At 40.6% G+C, this 21,016-nt stretch overlaps 1 protein-coding gene across 2 annotated transcripts in view; it reads right to left on the bottom strand.

Annotated features, from left to right (window-relative positions):
• Positions 1-1,547: 1,547 nt before the first annotated feature.
• Positions 1,548-21,016, bottom strand: part of LOC136886404 (retinol-binding protein pinta) — a 43,391-nt gene continuing 23,922 nt past the window's right edge. For both annotated transcript variants that reach the window (XM_068230571.1, XM_068230572.1), the window contains exons 4-7: positions 19,105-19,360; positions 12,846-12,956; positions 3,775-3,877; positions 1,548-1,815 (exon numbers count right to left, since the gene is read on the bottom strand). In XM_068230571.1, the coding sequence (XP_068086672.1) occupies positions 1,664-1,815; positions 3,775-3,877; positions 12,846-12,956; positions 19,105-19,360 (622 nt within the window). In that variant the 3' untranslated portion in view covers positions 1,548-1,663. The remainder of the gene's footprint in view (positions 1,816-3,774; positions 3,878-12,845; positions 12,957-19,104; positions 19,361-21,016) is intronic.

Below are 21,016 nucleotides of genomic sequence, written 5' to 3'. Positions count from 1 at the left end.
GTTAGGTGATGGTTTTTCTTTTGAGACTGGTCTAGATTTTATGACTTCTTTATTTCAGGATATCATTATTATTCAGTAGCACTGGCGCTCTTTTGAGCGGTAGGAAATTCATTCCAATTAATCCAATTACAGTTAACTTCAAATTTTGTTTGATTTCATCATTTTTTTTGTCAATACATTTTATGCATTGGTTTTAAATCAGTCTGGGCTATGTTATTGTAAATTAACTTGACCCATAGTAGTTGTTTGGATCCATCATCGGCCCTAATGTCGAAGAAACATGGACGGTCCAGCCCTGAGGTAGGTTTCTGCGTGTGCGGTGAGTATTTTTCTTTTCAGCAGCCGAGGCAAATATCAACAAGAGGATCGCCGCAACTCATGCCATCAAAAATGGTACAGTATATTTATTACCTTGGTAGATATCCTTCTTCGTACACAGTCCCTATACTTATCTGCACATTAATTCTTTGAAATAACGCAAGTGTCTTAGGACAGGACATCAAACCATGCTGAACTTCATTTCCTGGTGAGATTCACTCCCCTCCATGTAGCGAAGAGTTAAAAAATTACTCGATGCTTTAACATTTTAGTTCTTGGGAGAGGCTTGGAATTATCGTGCAGGACGACGAAGCATGTTCAAAGCTGTTTCGTTTGGTGCAAGGTCTGTATAGTCCAGAAGTTTACAGAGAGAAGACTGGGATTACTTTGCAGGGACATGATGCCTGTTCGAATATCGTCCACTTGGTACCAGGTGAGGATGACCTGTTGCCTTCATATTTTGGTGCAAAAACAGTAGATACCAAATCAGGATCACCCAATGCATAATCACGATTAAGACAGGCCAGATAGTTTTGCACAGGAGCACAACGGCTTGTTCGTAACATTTGCCCTTCGGAGGCAGAAATCTAATCACTTTGCGTTTGTCTGTTTCCTCAAAGGGACGTTCCATCTGTGTCCATAGCGCGACAATTAGCGCTATTACCTGCCGTTCTTGGAGAACTGGGTTCGATTCCTGGTATTGTCAGAAATGTAATGGCAGGAGGGCTGGTAGGTAGTTGAAATGGTACATGCAACTCACCTACATTGGGAGTGTGCCTGGAAAGTGCTGCAACACCTCGGGACGAGGACGTGAGTTTAGTGTGGCTCCATATCTAAATGGTTCGCGTGCTGGGGTGTCTGGTTCGATTCCCGGTCGGCTCACGGATTTTAACCTTGATTGGCAATTTCCGATGGCTCGGGGGCTGGGTGTGTGTGCCGTCTTAATCATTAGGAAGAGCTCCATCCTCATAGACACGCAAGTCTCCTATACGGTGTTAACTTGAAGGACCTGCAACATACCTCTTCGGAAGACACACGCAAAAAAATAGGAAAGAAGAAAGTACCCTTCCGTTGACATTTTATGGGGGATAGTAGGACATTCAGTTGAGGCGGTCTGGTACTTGTGAGAGCAAGTAATTGTACAGTTCCTGGTAATCAATTATTGTGCTAGGGGAAACGTTTCTACCTTAGTTATTGAACAAGCCTCGTATCAGGAAGTAGATATTATTTTAGCTCTCACATTCAGTGTCACCAATTATTTATTTTTTCGTTGTTAAGTTCAATAAAACAAACAACCAGTTTAAAGATATAAAAACAGTTAAAACAACAATTTATAAAAAAACAGCTAATCTACTCGAAGCTGACGGAACGAGCCTTCAATTCCGAACAGGTCCTCCTTTGTCTTAGGTTTTCCAGGTCTCCTCGACTCGTCCACTCCATACTTGTCGTCGTCAAGAAAGTAATCTCGGTAACTCTCCAGCTTCTTCTTCAAAGACCCTGCGAGGAGAAAGAACAAGAGAATATATAGTGTAAAATAAGAGAATTATCTGTATAGGTTCTTGAATAAATAAATAAATAAATAAATAAATAAATAAATAAATAAATAAATAAATAAATAAATAAATAAATAAATAAATAAATAAATAAATAAATAAATAAATAAATAAATAAATATTACATTAAGAAGTGGAGTTTTTAATTTACAGTTTGTTTTACGTCGCAGGACACAGATAAATTTGGAAAGGGCTAGGAGTAGGAAGGAAGTAGACGTGGCCTTAATTAAGGTACAGCCCCAGTTTTTTCCTGATGTGAAAATAGGAAACCACGGAAAACAATCTTTAGGTCTGCAGACAGTGGGGATTAGAACCCACTATCTCCCGACAGCAAGCTGATAGCTACGTGACTTTTTTTATATTTGTACTGATTTCTTATTTTTCTCATTCTTTCCTTGTTTTCGTTTCTTTTTCTGCTTACGGACGACACACACACACACCCAGTCCCCGAAACAGAGGAAATAACCAATTAAGGTTAAAATCCCCGACTTGGCCAGGAATGGAACCCGGGGCTCCTTGAACCAAAGGCCAGCACGCTAACCACTCAGCCATTGAGCCGGACATCCCTTCAAGCAAGCAACTCAATGTTGAAAACATCCTAGGTATATGAGCTACGAATTTCAGGTAGGCTCTAATTCTAATAAAGTTTTTATTCCTAAAAATTACAATCCATTTCTTAATCATAGTTATCCGGTCGACTAGATCAGCAGTTCGCCTTTTCTACCACTACGAGCGCTAATGTGAGTCAATGCAGAGTTTCACTTAAGCCCTCGTAACTACATTCGGTGTGGGAATTTTTCAAAAAGTGAAAACATTCTGAGTGTATTGAACCAAGGAACATATTACAGAAAGAATTTTATAAATAAATTTATTTGGGTAGGATTTGAATCAAGAAGGAAACGAGTAAAGAATCAAGCGATCTTAGTCATATTTCCGGAAACTGCACATAGGCCGCGGTTTTTAAAATAAAATTTGTTTTTTAGTTTGATAGATCTATCCAAGACTCACAATTTCAAACTTCTGCGGTTCCTTTAACCCTTCAATTTTCGGTACAATTGAGGAAATTGCTTAATTTTATGTTTTTCATGCTATAAGGACCCCTACTTGTCTACTAAGAAATATTTCCAACATTAAAAAATCAGCTGTTCTTTTTATTTACAGAACTTCCTAACTTTTGTCATTAATGCCCCTCTTGTTTTACATTTGTAGTTTTTCATATTATGTGTGTTAAAAGTCTATGATTTGAAAACCAATTTTCAGTATTCATTTTTTTCTCTATGGCGTTGACGTTACTATTGTGAGTAAGGCTTGAGTGATAGAGCACTTGCTGGAGGTTACAAAGTTGTCTAATGTAGGGCGTCCAATGTAAAGTCTCGAGAAACACCCTCTATCCGTTTTCCCGTGCTGCTGTAAGAGACAGACAAACGGAGAAAAGTAAAGGAAAGTAAGTCATCTCTGTACAGGCTATGACAGTCCTTACAAATGGCATCAACCCACTTCCAAAATACAGGAACAGAAGGCCCATACTATGCGGCCATAAGGAAACGAATAGAAACGAGGGGTGGAGGGTAAAAGCTTGCACTATCCGTAACTTCGTCACTACGTTTGATACAGTAGCGAACTCTTTGCCCACAAAAATTAACTTGGTACTCATTTTTGAAGAAGGCTGAGTGAACCTCAAGGAAATGCGCTGCTTAAGTATTTAAAATCTCGTTTTCTTTTAAATTTCGAACTCCTGGCATTCCCAGGCTTCCTCTGACGCAGGGTTTCTTCCCACGCTACACGAACCTATTCGAAAGTTGTTGTATTTCGAACTCTCTATGAGCTACTTCAGTTTCACTGAAGTCTTTTCAGTCGCCCTGTATAATTAATACATCTGAGAGTGTCTGGTCTATATACTCACTTCTCAGGGTATCCATACTTTCGTTATCACCTCCGTACTCCTTGGGAAGTACTCCTTTCATACCATGCTTGTACATTGATTCCAAGTTCGGGTGTACGTGGAGCTGTAAAAGAAATCAAAGCAAGCATTTGTTTAAGAAGTAAGACAGTAAATTATTATTATTATTATTGTACAATGGCCAGAGGTTACTTGGAATGAGAAGGAAGAGACTAGTTAGGAATGAACTCGATGAATGAAGCTGTATGCATAAACCTACTTCGGTGGTGCGGTCTTGTGAGACGAATGGAAGAGGATAGGTTAGATAGGAGAATGGTGGACAGAGGGTAAGATAAGTAGTGGAAGACCAAGACGACAGTCGCTAGACTCGATTTATGGCGTTTTAAGAGGTATAGAACTAAACCAGGCCACATAACTAGTTACAAATAGAGGATTGTGGTGACGATTACTGAATTTACAGAAGCTTGCAGACAGAACATTAAAAGGAATAACAGTCTATAATGAAGATGTACATAATGCCTAATTCTTCTTCTTCTTCTTTTGATTCGTTATGCCCAACTGAGGAGCGCGTGTGAACTTGTTTAGCACAACGTTTCTTCTTGTCTTCCCAAAATGTCTTCATCATTTCACTGTCCTCCCTTTTGTGTTCTTCCGTCCACCCTGTAGCTTGTCTTTTAGGTTGATCAGAAAAAATGTGTTTGTTTATGAGATTTCTGATTTTTTTTGTCTTCCAAAATTTCCTCATTTATACCAATTTCCTGAAGATCTTTGTTTATTTCTGTAAGTCGTGATTTTTTAGAGATACTACGAGATTTAGTATTTTCTTCGTTAGCGTATTAGTTATCTATCCTGATTAGGTGACCATATAATTTTAATCTTCTTTTTCTAATGATGTACCGGTATGTGATTTTTCCTATAACTTGATGGATTTCCTGTGATTTCCTTTTCATCCAAATACCATTTTCGCATTTAGGTCCTAGAATTTTCCTGAGAATCTTCCTGTCTTGTTTTTCGATGATCTGCCACCAGTTATCAGACTTTCTGATGCCAAAAGGGCTTCTGGACTGACAACTGTGTTGTAGTGTTGTAATTTTGCGTTTTAGGATATATATTTTGTATGCTTTTTGTAATATTGTATGTTTTTATTTCTTTGCTTGCTGATTTATCCCTTTTGGTTGTATAATTTCACCTAGGTGTTTGAATTTATCTGCTTGGGAGATTTTACCATTTCTAGTCATTAGAGGTTGGTTTTTAAATCCTGATTTTGTACCTTCCTTATACTTTGCCTTTGCAGACCTGTTCTTGCGCTATTACATGAAGTTTTCTACGGACTGAAGTGTTTCTTGTTTGTTAGTTGTTGGAAAGGTTTACCAAGTCATTTGCAAAGGCGAGACATGTTTATTATCATTATAACAGAACACATTGATTTGAGACATATTCAAGTGGAAATATTGGTTACATTTATATAGAACCGTCTATTGGACTAGAGATTTATACAAATATACTGTTGTAATAGGTGGAATCTATGGAGGGTGTGACCTGAATGTTTATGCATCCCTTTACAGAGTAACGTAATGTAACTTCCAGAATACTGCCTTTTCATTAAACAACATAAAACACTTCGCACTCGTAAATTTTCTCTGCCAAAAAAGCACGTGGAATTTCAAATTTCGCGCTCCCACGTGCATAAGGTGGCAGCCATGAAGTTTAGTGCCGTAAAGATGGTAGCACAGAGGTTTATCAAGAAAGCACGTGGCTTTGTTTACAAACAAGTGCACGTGGAATTCAAATTTCGCGCACTGCTGACTCAGCAGTCACGTGATCCGCTCCGCGGCCTCTTATTGGAGGGTCGTGGGAACACCATTGTTCCCTCTACTTGCGTGCCAAAAGTCTGCATTCAATTCCAATCCTCTCCACAGTTTTCACATGGAGTGAGGGCATACGACGTTATTGATGGTCATTTGTCTGACAGATGGAGACGTTAAACCTTGAACAGGCCCCTTGATACTATTCGACAGGAGTAGGCTATGTGCCGGCATCGAGTTTCACCCTCTTCTTTCCTTATGTGATAGCCACGTGATCAGTTTCATCTTACTAACTCCTCTGATGAGGTTGAGCACAAGATGGGCATCCTGTCGTATAACTACGCCACAAAGATTCATCCCCACTTCAAAACCGATCCCGTAGGGAAACGGGACGAGGGTTGTACATACTTACGTATATTATTTTTATTAGCCAGGCCTATGTTGTAGAGGTAGCGTGCTTGTCTGTTATTTCAAGGTCTTGCGTTCGTTTGCCAGCCGATTCAAGGATTCAAATTCTGGACTGAAGAGTAGAACGGTGTTCACTTGATACGAGATTTTCTCAAGCTCTTAGTTACAGGAAGAAAGCGCACAGTGAGAAGATGACGCTACTGACCTAGTGTACATAGACAACACTGGTAGCAGAACGTGGTTCACTTGATACAAGCTCTTAGTTACGTGAAGAAAGCGCACGGTGAGAAAATGACGCTAGTGACCAAGTGTACATAGACGAACAGTGGATTCCAGATAGACCCCCAGCCTGAATAAATGTCCATATTAAATGTAACTTATTAAATTGCATAAAACCGGCCTGTGTTATCGTAATGTTTAAAAGGTAGCATTGGTGCAGATTTTGATGTGGTGCTGAGTACGATAATTTTCTAACTCACACGAGATATCTCCATTGATTGAACACCTCTGATGCTCTGGTTCTTAAACAACCCTAATTGAAGACCCGTAAAAAAATTAACCTTCGTTGGCAACATACCATATTAGGCGTACATTGTAAACCCCACAACTCTCAACGTGCCACAAGTACTACTAAAATTAAATAGCAATTCAACATGTACGGATACTTTATAACAGTTGATATTGTGATTTGCTCACACATAGATGAAACAATGTGCATGAAATAAAATACTCGATCGTCACACTATGTGGTCTCACTTTGTACTTACCTTCGAGTTTCCACGTACAGTAACCAGAAATACTAACACTTATTGATGATGGGCGCCAGCTAGAAATAAATGTAACAGTAATAGAATGAGAATCTTGAATATCTCTAGGGTGTGGGGTAATAAGCTTACTTTGACAGCATAACATATAGGTTCTGGGAAAAGGATATTGACGTTTGGTTTCCCAACTAAAATTTGAGGTTACCTGATTTACCATAAAATAAAACAATTAACTGTACTTAATACTTAACAAAATATATTCTTTAAATTTTGAACTGAAATGTGAGATTTGCAGCGAAAATAATATTACAATATATAAAACTCTGAAATTAAAATGGAATGAAGCTCTATGCTTTAACCCGCGAGTGGTCGCTAGCCAAAATGTAACGTGGGTGGTCGCGCGTGAGACTTTCTCTCACATTGAAATAAATATGACATTTTTCACAGTTTTGTTGGGCGTAAGGCTGAAATTTACCACTGAAATCAAACGCAAGTTCTGCCTTATATATTTTAGATAAAAATGAAATAAAGAAAATGAAATGGTGTAACTTATGGCTTTTAGTGCCGGGAGTGTCCGAGGACAAGTTCGGCTAGCCAGGTGCAGGTTTTTGATTTGACTCCCGTAGGCGACCTGCGCATTGTGATGAGGATGAAATGATGATGAAGACGACACATACATTCAGCCCCCGTGCTAGTGAAATTAACCAATTAAGGTTAAAATTCCCGACCCTGCCGGGAATCGAACCCGGGACCCCTGTGACCAAAGGCCAGCACGCTAACCATTTAGTCATGGAGCCGGACATAAATATGAAATGATTAGCTGTTTATTAAAGACACAAATTGCTACTTAAAATAACATATGCAATGTACATAAAAATAACTTCCGTCCTGGAATTGTAAAAAAATAAAATCTCACACATGCATTATATATAGTAATATTTACGTAAAAAGTAAGGTTTCTGAACACAATAACATTTTCAAAAACAAGAAGTGCTCATAATACAAATACTAACGCGTACAACATGAGTAAGTTTTCCACTCCACTTCAACATAACACCAACGCCATTGGTCGCGCGATGAGAGAATATCTCACGCAGTGCGCACGGTCATATAGGAACCTCTGTTCTGACTAGGGTAAGGGGTGCTTACCCTTCAAATGTGAATCGCTCTACTCATGACAGTTATAAACTCAGCTAGAAGAGGGAACAGTCACCTCCCTTTCATCACTGTGAAGTAATATCACAATAAAAAATAATGTGAGAGAAAATCTCATATAGCGACCACTCGCGGGTTAAATTTGAAATACTCTTGACCGGTCATATGAAATCTGTACTAGAAATTTATCCCTCACAGGTTCACTTAACAGTACCTTGGACACCTAGGTGTTATTATGAAGTATTCCTTGGAACTGGCATCAGCTGTACGTGTCTCAAACCTAATTTGGTGAAGTATCCTTTAGTTTCACAAACGAGATATAGCATGGCTTGAAAATGTAACCACACTGCACAATCAATTCTACACGTAACTCACCGAACTGTTAGTCTGCATTACGAAGTCTCAGTCTTCGGCTGTCATCGAACCGACACAAGAACTCGACCGACCACACGTACGGAAACACACTTCGAACATCTAACCGATCTGCTCACTGAAGACTCCGTATCCATATAATTGCTTTTTCTCCATTTAGCTGACTGGACAACTGAGGCCTAACTATCCATATGGCTGCTTACTACATCTCTCTATGGGAAGTATCGGCATTTAACTGACTCACCGCTATATGAGACATGTCCTTTTATAGATTCTGATTGTCACATGGTTTATACCCACCATCATGGTTAAAACAGACCATGACATAACACAAACCAAGCTCCAAAGTATTACACATTGCATTGCAATCGCCTCAAGCTGGCCAGAACTCCCTCCTGTTTCTCAATGAAAGCAATGACGTGCGGGGCAAGACCATGACTCGACAGTAAATGTGACGATATTACACCATAAGCTGCAAGGTCTTAAACGTTGTTTTACAAAATAAATGCATATCTTATATTAAACAGCAAATCTCGCAATCTATATTATCTTAATGCTAACACACAGACACAGATATGATACTTAATAAATGAAATAAAATGAAGTAAGCCATCATTAATTAATATGACGAAATCAGAATATAGAATTGAATAAAAATAATATTTAAAATAATAGTAATAATACAAATAATAATAATAATAGTAATAATACAGATAAAATAACAATAATTACAGAAGAATGTTTGTAATGGGATATGAACCGTTACAATATGAGAGCTGTTACATACAACCACTTTCAAAGTAAATATCTTGAGCAGTTACGCACTTCTGACAGCGTCCGGGCTACGTCTTGGAACTTTGGTAACTTTCCGCATTCGTTTTCTCTTCTTGGGATGACTTGAGCGTCCGCCCCTTGAGCTTCATTGTAACCATGGCAACCAGTGTTCGCCATCTTCTTACTGTACGCTAAGAGCTTGAGAAAATCTCGTATCAAGTGAACCACGTTCTGCTACCAGAGTTGTCTATGTATACTAGGTCAGTAGCGCCATCTTCTCACTGTGCGCTTTCTTCCTGTAACTAAGAGCTTAAGAAAGTCTCGTATCAACTGGACCCCGTTCTACTCCTCAGTCCAGAATTAAAATCCTTGAACTGGTCGAAAAATAAAACAAAAACAAACTGGAACCATCCCCTTTTGCATCCGTTCATTTTTCTTGAACAGAGTTTTGATTTTCAGAAACAGGGAGTAATTTGCTGGAGGATGAAAGAGAAGTATGTTATGGAGCAACCGGTGTGTTGCGTCGTTGTCGTGTTAGTAAACGGAACTCTGTCCTTCCCACGAACGAGGCCTTCCATGTCGCACTGCGTCACGAAGGCGCCGAAGATTGGCAGCATACATCTCCTTAGTGACAGTTCGACCTTCAAGATGTGTTAGTTCTTGGAATCGAAGAACACTTCACGCATGACATTTCCATTTCGCCTGGTACCACAGGCTATACTCCATGCAGGCATGGCGGAGCAGTTGCCTGCATAGCCAGGTAGAACCAGCTAAATTTCGGTTACTTCCTGAATTCTACCGATACTTGTAACTCTAATAATAATGTTAATTATTTTACGTCCCACTAACTACTTTTTAAGGTTTACGGAGACGCCGAGGAGCCGGAATTTTGTCCCGCAGAAGTTCTTTTACGTGTCAGTAAATCTACTGACACGAGGCTGACGCATTAGATCAGCTTCAAATACCACTGGACTGAATCAGGATAGAACATGCCAAGTTGGGGTCAGAAGGTCAGCGCCTCAACCGTCCGAGCCACTCAGCCCGGCTCCTCTAACTCATTCCGAGCCATAGATGGAATATTGGGCGAATGGATATTTAACCTGATGGTCACAGAAAGTCCACTCTTCTTTGTATCGTAGGCGGAATATTTCACCCAATCTCTTTCTAGATTGCTGTCGATTTGCACTTGTCAATTTTGTCAAGTGATGTGTTAGCCATTGTTGGTTTCCGGAGTAAACATAGAAGCATGGAGAACGTACGATCTGAGGAATGCGCCCAAGCATGACCCATGTAAGAGAATTGTTCGATACTACGACTGTTAAGTGTAGATGAATGTGGTATTGATGATAATGACGACAATGATAATACGGTTATAAAGGTTCGTGTTAGAATGATGAACAGTATTACAGAAATCCAATGTCACACAAGGCATACAGGGAGAGTCTTGGTGCATCACAAGTCAGTTATCGCCTCAACAAAGTAGCAGTGATTTGGAAGAAGAAGAAGAAGATTATTCCAATGGCATCTAGAAGAACGTCTTGATTAGAAACAGCAATACTTGTTGAGGAAAGAGAAAGGGTAATAACGTTATTCTATACACGAAATGAATTATGTAAGAAAAATAATACATGTTCCAGAAAGCCTTCCTTCCATCCTTTGTATTGAGATCTTTCACAGGGGAAGGATTCTGTAAAATACCCAAGTAAACATACTGTGTGTATAAATATATACCAGTTGCAGCATTATTCATCTATTTGTGTTACTCACACAGGGGTTGTTTGAAAGTAATTTAAATTTTTCTGGGTATTTTGTTGTTGGTTGTATATGTTCAATATATATTTGGAAGGGATTGTAGGATTGAGGAAAGTGGTACTTAATGAAATGTTAAGTGTCCTTAAGTGAGGCACGCAGGGAATATGGAATTAGAAATAGATAAAGGAGAAACAAAAGGAATGGTCATAGGTTTAATAAAGAGAAGAGTGAAAGTACATGATAGTACATGAGGAATCAGAACAACTATCGCCCTTCAAGTACCTGGGAAGCTGAATAAGGGAGGACATGCAATGTCGAAAAGACATGGAGTCGGGATAGCAATGGCTAGAGAATCTTTTAACAGAAAGAAGAGGCTACTTTATGGTAGCCTGAATAAGGAATTGAGGAAATGTCTGGCGAAATGCTTTGTGTGGAGTGTTGCTTTATGTGGGGCAGAAACCTGGACGATGAGGAAAATGGATGTGAGAAGATGTGGGTGCGTCGAAAAGTAGGAAGGATCGGTGAACCATGAATAGCTGTTAAATGAAGTTGGAGAAGAAAGGAACACGATATAGATCGTGAAGAATAGGAAAATAAGTACTGGATAGGACACAATTGCTAGTGGAGGAAATCGAAGGAAAGAGAGATAGATAGATAGATAGACAGACAGAGAGAGGTGGGTGGGGGGAGAAGGACATACTAGATGTTGGGCGATATAAGTAGAACGGGCTACGGAAGAATGAATAGGAAGGTGGAAGACAGAAAAGAACTGTGGGTGATCAACTAGAAACCAGCCGCTGAGCAGAACTCTAAACGATGGCATAATTTTTGTCGATGAAGGTTCAGTGTTTTTCTGGTCTTTAAGTAGGGTTGTGTAAGACCCAGAGCTTCAGTGGTGCCCAATGAATGGTGACGTCTCTTGGGGGGTTTGAAAATCTTGTATTCAACGCCCCTTCAAAATCATCACCACTGCTGTCTTAGTTATGGTAACAGAAGCCGATTTTATATGCGGTAATACGTTTGTCTGTGCTCCAAATGTCGTATGAAAAACACAGTACATGGAAGGATCCGTTCGTTATCTAGATGGGAAACCGCTAAAGACTAAATTTGGCAAAATTAATTAAGTGAATAAGTTCAAGTACTTAGGAGAAATGATTCAGATATCAGGCTTGATTCGTGAAGCCAAATATGGAGAGGGTCTCAAAATTACAGAAGGCCAGTAGACTCGCCTGGATACAACAAAAAATCAACATCCAGTAACGCAAACTTAACACATTACAACTCAGTTACCAAACCTTATGCGCTATACTCCTCGGACCTTGATAATTGAGGGCAGATCACTTAATAAAATCATAGAGGAACAGGAGAGGAAAATATTGAGGAAAACCTTTGGTCCAGTCTATTCGGAGGGAATCTGGAATCTGGGTGAAACGGAAGTCTTGTGAGCTTTATCAGAATTCTGAAAAGATCACCAGCACCATCAGAAAAAGATTAAAAATCTATGGGCACATTCTCAAACGGAACAATGATAGGCTCACCAAGAGTATACTGAACATTGCTCTCTCAATGAAAATCAAGAACAACTGGCTTAGTGAAATAGAAAATGGCCTTCAACAAATTGGTATCCGACAGGAAATTATTCAAAATCGACTCCGATTTCAAAAGGCAGTCAACAATCATCATTTTGCTGAAAAATGAATACCAGGACCAATAAATCATGGACTGAAGCAGGGAGGAAAATGTTCAGATTTTAGGAGAAGAAAGAATCAATATCAGCTAAATTAGGTATATCGCGCTCCGTAGTTTGGCAAAATGCTCTAAAAATTGTGACAGCTCAACCTCCGCATATTAAGAGTTTTGGCTACACCTATTAAAGCCAGACAAAGAAAGATTAGTAACTTATTATAAGAACAGTGTTCTAAGGATGAGGGAATATTTTCGTGAAAAGTCTATTTTTACAGAAATATGTCATGTCCCACATGGAGAAGCTAATAGAAATACCGCATATTATTTCGTAAATAATTCGAAAGGAAACGTAACTTACCCTCTTTCTGAGTTTCTCCTTGACGATAGATCGAATGAAGTTTATTAAAGTTTCGAAGAAGGAAGGTAAATTTATGTAGTTCAGCCCGCGTGGTCTGCCGGGACAACCGTCCTGAAACACACCACGAGATTACAATATATGAAAAAAAGCTTGAATTTTGGTAGAAACTAAATAATGTATATGACCATGTCCATAGAGGCCACGAAACCATTAGCAAAATGAAACATTGTAGTTTTATTTATCAGTTGATATCATGATCAGAATCATGGCATCTACAGTCTTAGGTGGTATCTGAACCGCAACAATATGTTCTTTGCGCCGCACCGACACAAATAGGTCTTATGGCGACGATAGGGCAGGAAAGAGCAAAGAAGGAATCGGCTGTGGTCTTAATTAAGGTTCAGCCCCAGCAGTTTCTTGGTGTGAAAATGGGAAACTATGGAAAACCATCTTCAGGGATGCCAACGATGGGATTTAATCCGCCATGGTTCAAAATTCTCTGTGGACCTGTCCACATCGCGATGTATTTCTAACGAATCACGGTGTTTTTCCTAGAGGGATTTTGTCTTTGTTTCATAGGGATTCAGGCTACATAAAACGTACGATTATGATAAACTGTTGGTGTTCTGATAGAAGATGCTCACCAAGAGAAGGCTGAAGATATAAGGGGGAGTAAAATGAAAACCGAACACCGGCTACAACGTGACCATGGAATGGTTTATTTAAAAGGAATCACCTAAAGCGTTAATACATTTATCTCACTGGGAAGAAAACGTCGATGAATTCCAGTTTTTTAAATGCGCACTAGCTGTTCCCCCCTGTGTATGTCTCTAGTGGGATCTAATATTAATTTTCTTACAGTAAATCACGAAGTCGCGGCGAGAGTGCACTCTTATGTCTCTAGAGAGATCTGACAGTCTTTTGATTACAGTAACTCACGAAGTCGCCGCGAGAGCGCACTGATATGTCTGCAGCGGGATCTGATTGCAATTTGTCACGTTGTGACGTCACAGCTCCGTCAGTGCTCTAAGATGGAGACGACAAGGAGCCTGTGTGAGGATAGGTCACCGTTCGTGGCCAGGGCTAGGTTAGCACACGTGTTAACCATACCGATAAGTCACCTCACTAGTTCGGCTCCTCCAAGGGGAGTTAAGTTATCGTTCGTGCGCAATGTTGGGTTAACATTTTATAATGACGTCTTAACCTCATCATCACGTCATCTCACCGATGTGTGGCTCCTCCATGGATGCCCAATCGATTCGGCTCCTCCAGAGGGGTCCGTGACCTTTTCGAATCGGCCCCTCCAAGGGGGACCCGTCCTATTCGACTCCTACAAAGTGACCCTTGAGTTTAGGATTGCCATCTTACGAAAGGCTATGACGTCATAGCCTCAACTAGCGGTCAAAAACACTCCTGGTTTGCCATAGAGGCTTTTCCTACTCTGCTCCTCCAAGGGGATCCATCTGATTCGGCTCCTCCAAAGTGGTCCGTGAGGTTAGTATTTTTTTTTGTTAGGGGCTTTACGTCGCACCGACACAGATAGGTCTTACGGCGACGATGGGATAGGAAAGGCCTAGGAGTTGGAAGGAAGCGGCCGTGGCCTTAAATAAGGTACAGCCCCAGCATTTGCCTGGTGTGAAAATGGGAAACCACGGAAAACCATTTTCAGGGCTGCCGATAGTGGGATTCGAACCTACTATCTCCCGGATGCAAGTTCACAGCCGCGCGCCTCTACGCGCACGGCCAACTCGCCCGGTGAGGTTAGTATTGTCCTCGTACGTAAGGGTATGACGTCATTACTTCACCTAGCTGTTAAAACACTGTAGGTTGGCCAGTGAGGTTAGCATTGCCCTCATACGTATGCGTATGACGTCGTAACCTCACCTATGGGGTCAAAAACACCCCACATCATTCCCTTACCGTTTAGGCCCCTCTAATGGAGTCGTTTAGGTTAGGCTTGCTCTCGTACGCAAGGTTATGACGTTATTCCGCGTTCAGTTGTCTAGAACCTACATTGCCTTCCTACTCAACTAGGGATGAATTGCCTCACGTGTGAATCGGCATAGACTTACTACTCAACTAAGGGTCAATGACCTCGTGGGAAAATTCTGACTCAGCACCCACTGTTTTAGAACATACATTGCTCATACTACTACCGTCGGGGTCGGAAAAGAACAAAAGTTGGCCAGGTAAGATCGTATAGGATAGATAAAAGTGAGGAGCCTGGTACAAGTAAGTAGAAGCAATGCCAGGACTAAGCTAGGGGCCCCGTGATCGCCAACCCATGCTCCCAAGTTTAGAGCCCCTGGGGCCCCTTTCAGTCGCCTCTTACGACAGGCAGGGGATACCGTGTGCGTTATGCTATTGCTCCCACACACAGGGGAACATCTTGCAGTGATATGCGCCCTTCTCGGAATTTCCTATGCCACTCGTGCACACTCGCCATAGAGAGGCAGTGTTCGCCATACACAGGAGACATGTGACGATGAGTTTCACGTACTCCATTACCCTCAGCCACCAGAAAACGAACCACACTTCATTGCTTACCTCGATTTCTACAGCTGGACGAACACACTATACGAGTCCGCGCATCACCAAAGACATAACCCAACAACTGCGTGCACCTGTGAGTTGTAACTTTGCAGTTCTCCTAGCACAGCCACCTTTCGCGCGAAATGTGCTTTATGGTGGGTGTTCGCTTTTCATTTGACTGCCCCTTATTTAATGACCTGTCTTATATAGGTGGGCCGGCGTAAGGTTGCACATGACAGCTGCGCACAATATTGGTCACACTGCAGTGGCGCACGAAGCGATGTTGCGGCCGTAACAACAGCTGATTGCACGACACATGTGTTTTTAAAAACATGGGAGAAATGTTTTTAATGGCATCGCGATGATACACAATACAAATGAAATCTGCCGACAAAAAATGAACTTTCAACTCACCGATTATTCATCACACAAAATTATATGAGATAAATATACTACGAAGTTCTTCTTATCACGATGTTTGAAAACACGGAAGAAATCGGCCGACAAGGATCTCACTTCAAATACACCAATAAATGTTAGAATAATATACACCGGTGCTAACACAAAATGTTTCAAGTAAAATCTATAAAATTTACGAAAATTCAGAAACCTTATTTTAATACCTGATTCACAAAGGCAGAGGCTCGATACCCTCCAGTTCACTGCCATCACTACCATCGCTTCGTTGTCATTGTCATCATCGTCTAGGCAGATCATCAACTCCTGAGAGTCACTGATGATGCCATGTATTGCCATTGCCGAATTAATGAATGCTGTGACATGGCTAAATTTCTTCCTGCACAAAGCCGCATCCATTCGAGCAATACTCTCCCGGAACAGTCCTTCCACTTCAGTAACTGCGAAGGACTTGTTATAAGTGCGTACGTAATGTTTTATTTCACCCCATACCGTACCAACTCAATGAGGTTGAAGTGACAGTGGTACGGCGGCAACCTACTAACTTCGTGCCCTTGTTCCTTCGCTACCTCGTCGACTTTTTTTTTTTGCTATTTGCTTTACATCGCACCGACACAGATAGGTTTTATAGCGACGATGGAACAGGAAAGGCCTAGGAATGGGAAGGAAGCGACCGTTGCCATTAAGGTACATCCCCAGCATTTGCCTGGAGTGAAAATGGGAAACCACGGAAAACCATCTTCAGGGCTGCCGACAGTGGAATTCGAACCCACTATCTCCCGGATGCGAGCTCACAGCTGTGCGCCCCTAACCGTACGGCCAACTCGCCCGGTGTCGACGAATTTAGTCATACACATATGCGCTGGGATATTTCTTTACTGTAGTCATCCCACTTACAGTTCTTTACGGGCGCTCGAAGAAGGGGTCTTGTCCATTATTACGGAGTGGTAACGTGCATTGTTCATAACAATGACAGAAGGGACTTTGAGCTGTAAAAATCGTACTCGTGTCTTCGTATTGCATCAGCCTGGAAAGAAAAATTCCTGTTACAGGAGATAGCTTAATTCGTTTTTTTCCCGGTGCGCTGTGAAACAAGTCCCTACTATCAGCCCCGTTTTTGCTACTGCTATGTACCCCAGTCACTTTTTCCTTCTGTTCTTGGAGGCGAACACCTGTCTGAATGACAGTACGCTTTGAAAGCCCTAATGTTTGAGATATGCGATCCACAACATGATCTACAGGAACGGAGAGACGGCTATACAAGCGTACGAATTTCGTCTCCCTCTAGTAAACCTCACGAGTTCTCCGCACTAATTCTAATGCTCGACTATTAAGGGACACTCCGCGGCTCAAAGGATTATCACTTCGCGCTTCATGACTATGTTGTCATTTCCGAGACATCGCACTGCATTCGTTAAAATAAAATTTCACAATTATCTCACAATGAAAACAAAACTTTCATAAACGCGCGAATCACACCTGACCACGTGCTAGCGGCGACAGACAAAACGGCAACACTTCAATACAGTAGTCAAGCTACTTATAGATGGCACCACTATACTACCTATGTTGCCAACAACAATCAACTAAAAATAGTTCGTATTTATTTTGTAGCTCGCTTAAACCTTATAATACCTTTTAAATGCTCATATTTGTGTAAGCAAATAAAAGATTATGAACACTATACGGAATTAAATACGAATTAACATGAATAAAATGCGTAACTGTTTCTGACTGACGGGTGACGTTCTTCATTTCATTTTTGTAGTGGTGCCAACATGACTTACAACTGTCAAGTGCAACCTTGTGCCGGCCCACCTATAGTTCCGTTTTTATGAGTTTCGACTTGACAACCGGAAGTCAGCCGGTGGTGCCAAATTGCTAGGAATACAAACAGCTGATTTACGATACACAACACGAACAGAAATGTAAATACTGGAATATAAGTCCATAATCAGTTATTCTTTGTAGCAACATGCATGATTCACATAAGATCAATAATACACAACACATTTAGGATAAGGCTACAAGAAAAAAATATGTCAATGCTCGAACAGATAAAACGTGAGAAAATTACATTAAATTTCAACTCACCATGTAGAAGATCTCGCGTTGCTGTTAGATTCAGTTTCCCGTAACGAAGGAAAAAATCCTACAAAGCGAATATACCACTCATTTCTCAGTCACTATCGGCAGTGTCATCGTCTGTTGAGGTTTCAGTCTCGTTTGACCCTAAAGAGATGATAAAGTCTTCAACATAATCGTCTGTGAGGCTTTCTTTCTCCCAAGCTTTGATCATCTCGGATTTCGTGTGTCTCACAACTTTGCTCCAGTCCTCCGCACTTATACGGCTTACGGCTTCAAAAATAAGTCTTTCAACTTCCGAAACTGTGAGTAGTCGGTTATTCTCAGCTACATAATCCTTCACTTGGGCCCAGATCAGTTCTATGACGTTAAAATGGCAATGATATAGTGGAAGGTGAACTACTTTATGCCCGTTCCTTCTGGCTATCCACCACATAAAATGGGCACTGGGGCTTGTTTTGTTTCAAGAGATGCGTAAGATCCCCATTTCCCATGTCATCGCGAACCGAAATATTGTGCTCCTTCAACCACTTAATATACTCATTCTTTCTAGCCGCCATTGTTGGTGTTTTGTCAAGAATTGACTCCCTAACATTACAAACAATTTCCCGGGCCCGGCTCCTTAGTGGAGTACCGCGTCCGAAGGGATTTCTTCTCTTGGGAGCTTCATCCTTAAACGTAGGCGTCGACATGACAGAATATCAAATTCACACACGGGCCTAAAATTAACCTACTATATAACTACCGAATGAAATATTAAACTAAACTACTATATAACAGAGATCACCTGTTACACACTATTCACTGGAATATAACGTGCTATACTATTAAAAATACTAAACAATATATTTATAAACTGTACACTACGGAATATAAACGAACAACAACCTAGCACAAAGACACACAAAGACCACGAAAACAACTAGCACAATACAACACACAGCTGATAGCACGTGGTTACAGTAAACAACAGATCGACAACACTGCTAACCGGAAGTGGAGTCTAACGCGCTCTATCGGAGCGATCGACTGCCTATGATTGGCTGTTGATTAATTCACTTACCCTCCGCCAAAAGGCAGCGCTCAAACGTCAAGTCGAAACTCTTAATAACTGAACTATAGGGTTCGGTAATTCCATCCTTCCAGTCCTGTTCTACTCACGGTTACTGGGGCAGTTTAGAGGGTGCAAATCTTGTGCATCTCCGTTTTAGAGTAATCAACTCACCTGCCATATTGCGAATGCCTTCATCATCACTGGCGGTGTCCACAGTCCGAGATGGCCCAGAGTACTCTTGCCCATGTCGACGATGACATTCTGTCCATAGATGGTGGCTTCGTCGTGCTCCAGATATATGATTTCGAACACCATGAAGAGGACTTTGAGCATATTGTCCACCGTGTGTTTGCTCGGGTCGACGTCCTCCATCCTGAACATCCACACGTATCTACCCTCAGAGTCCATCCCCAGCATCAGATTCATGCTGCATAACAAGACAAGTTTGTATTCAGTAAGGTTAACGTCCTTCTCAGGTCAAAATGGTTTTACTTCACCCTTAAAAAAATACAATTTATATGTATGACACTTAAGAAGAGTCAAGAAGCGTTATCCTGATAATGTTAATTTGACAGAAACTACAGCCGAATAACTCAGGAACGTTTGACATTTTTACCACTTCTAATTGGCATCTTCCCCTAAGTGCTGAAGTAGAATGACGTGGATTGAGTAAACAGTTGTATATTTATTAATTTTTTAAAGTTCCATATGCTTATTCAAGAATTAGGCGAATTTGTCCTATACATTTGGTTCAATGGCCTGTTTTCATTGTTTTAAATATCACTGAATATTTTTTGACATTAATATGTCTTACAACCGGAGATCATCTGAAAATTTGCATAACGATATTAGCGAAACAAAATGCGTGACGCAATGTTACCTAGCAACCGTGCAGACTGTGATGTGAAGTATTGATGGATGGCCATGACTAAGAAACACGTTATCAAAGAAGGCCATTAGATGGTTGATGTGATCTTGCAGGCTGTGATGTGAAGTACTGATGGATAGCCATGACAGAGACAGATAGTAGACTGTTTTATAAAAGAGGCCTCATCTCTTCATACTCTCTTCAGACATATTATCAAGAAGGTGCGTTAGAGTACAGATAGTCGATGTGATCTTGCAGGTTGCGATGTGAAGGATTGATGGATGACCATGGCTGAGAGACACGTTATCAAAGAGGTGCGTTAGAGTAGAGATGGTCGATGTGATCGTGAAGGCTGTGATATGAATTATTGATGGATGGCCATGACTGAGAGACATATTATCAAAGAGGTGCGTTAGAGTAGAGATGGTTGATGTGATCGTTAAGGCTGTGATGTGAAGTACTGATGGATAGCCATGACAGAGACAGATAGCAGGCTGTTTTTATCAAAGAGGCCTCATCTCTTCATATTCTAGAGAATTGATTATTTCATTCGTGGTAGTTTCGTAGGCCCTGATGCTCTGAGTCCTACACTTGTCCACTCCCCATTCCATATAGATGTCTCACAAAAACGATTAATTAGATGCAAATAAACTAATCATTATGAATATGACTTTCATGCATAGAAAGACATATTTATGATCGATGGTTTTTCACAAAGGGTAATTTTACAGATTTTCTGTGGTTGCTATAGGTTTAGTAGTTTTGGAGGTTAAAGTTATGTTGAAAATGTCTAATGCTTGAAGGTATTTTGATTTGAAATCACATACATATCAAACACTGAATTACGCACCAAATACCGAATTCTATACAGCCATACTTGTTGTATGAATGCTATTAATTTAAGAGTGATGTACCGAGAATAAAGCACTAGATTTCAAAATGTTTGCCTCAAGGGCATGTTTTGCTATATTTTTATAATTCTTCATAATATTTAAGATACACCTTTATACTTTAAGCCTAAGAATTATCAGTCTGTACTATCATTAGTTACGCTGAAAAATGTACCTATTTAACGTCATACAATGAACTTTCATAAAAAACTATACTGCAGTCATTTTGTCAACTGAGATGATAGTTCTCCTTGATATAATATGTGAAGCGTATATTGATAATTGTTCAACATTTCGGTTTTCTGTGTATCGAACTGGGGGTTCC

Source organism: Anabrus simplex, chromosome X (genome assembly GCF_040414725.1).
Source record: "Anabrus simplex isolate iqAnaSimp1 chromosome X, ASM4041472v1, whole genome shotgun sequence".
NCBI lineage: Eukaryota > Metazoa > Arthropoda > Insecta > Orthoptera > Tettigoniidae > Anabrus > Anabrus simplex.
Note: the sequence above shows the minus strand (reverse complement) of the source record. Positions and strands in the feature narration are given on the sequence as shown.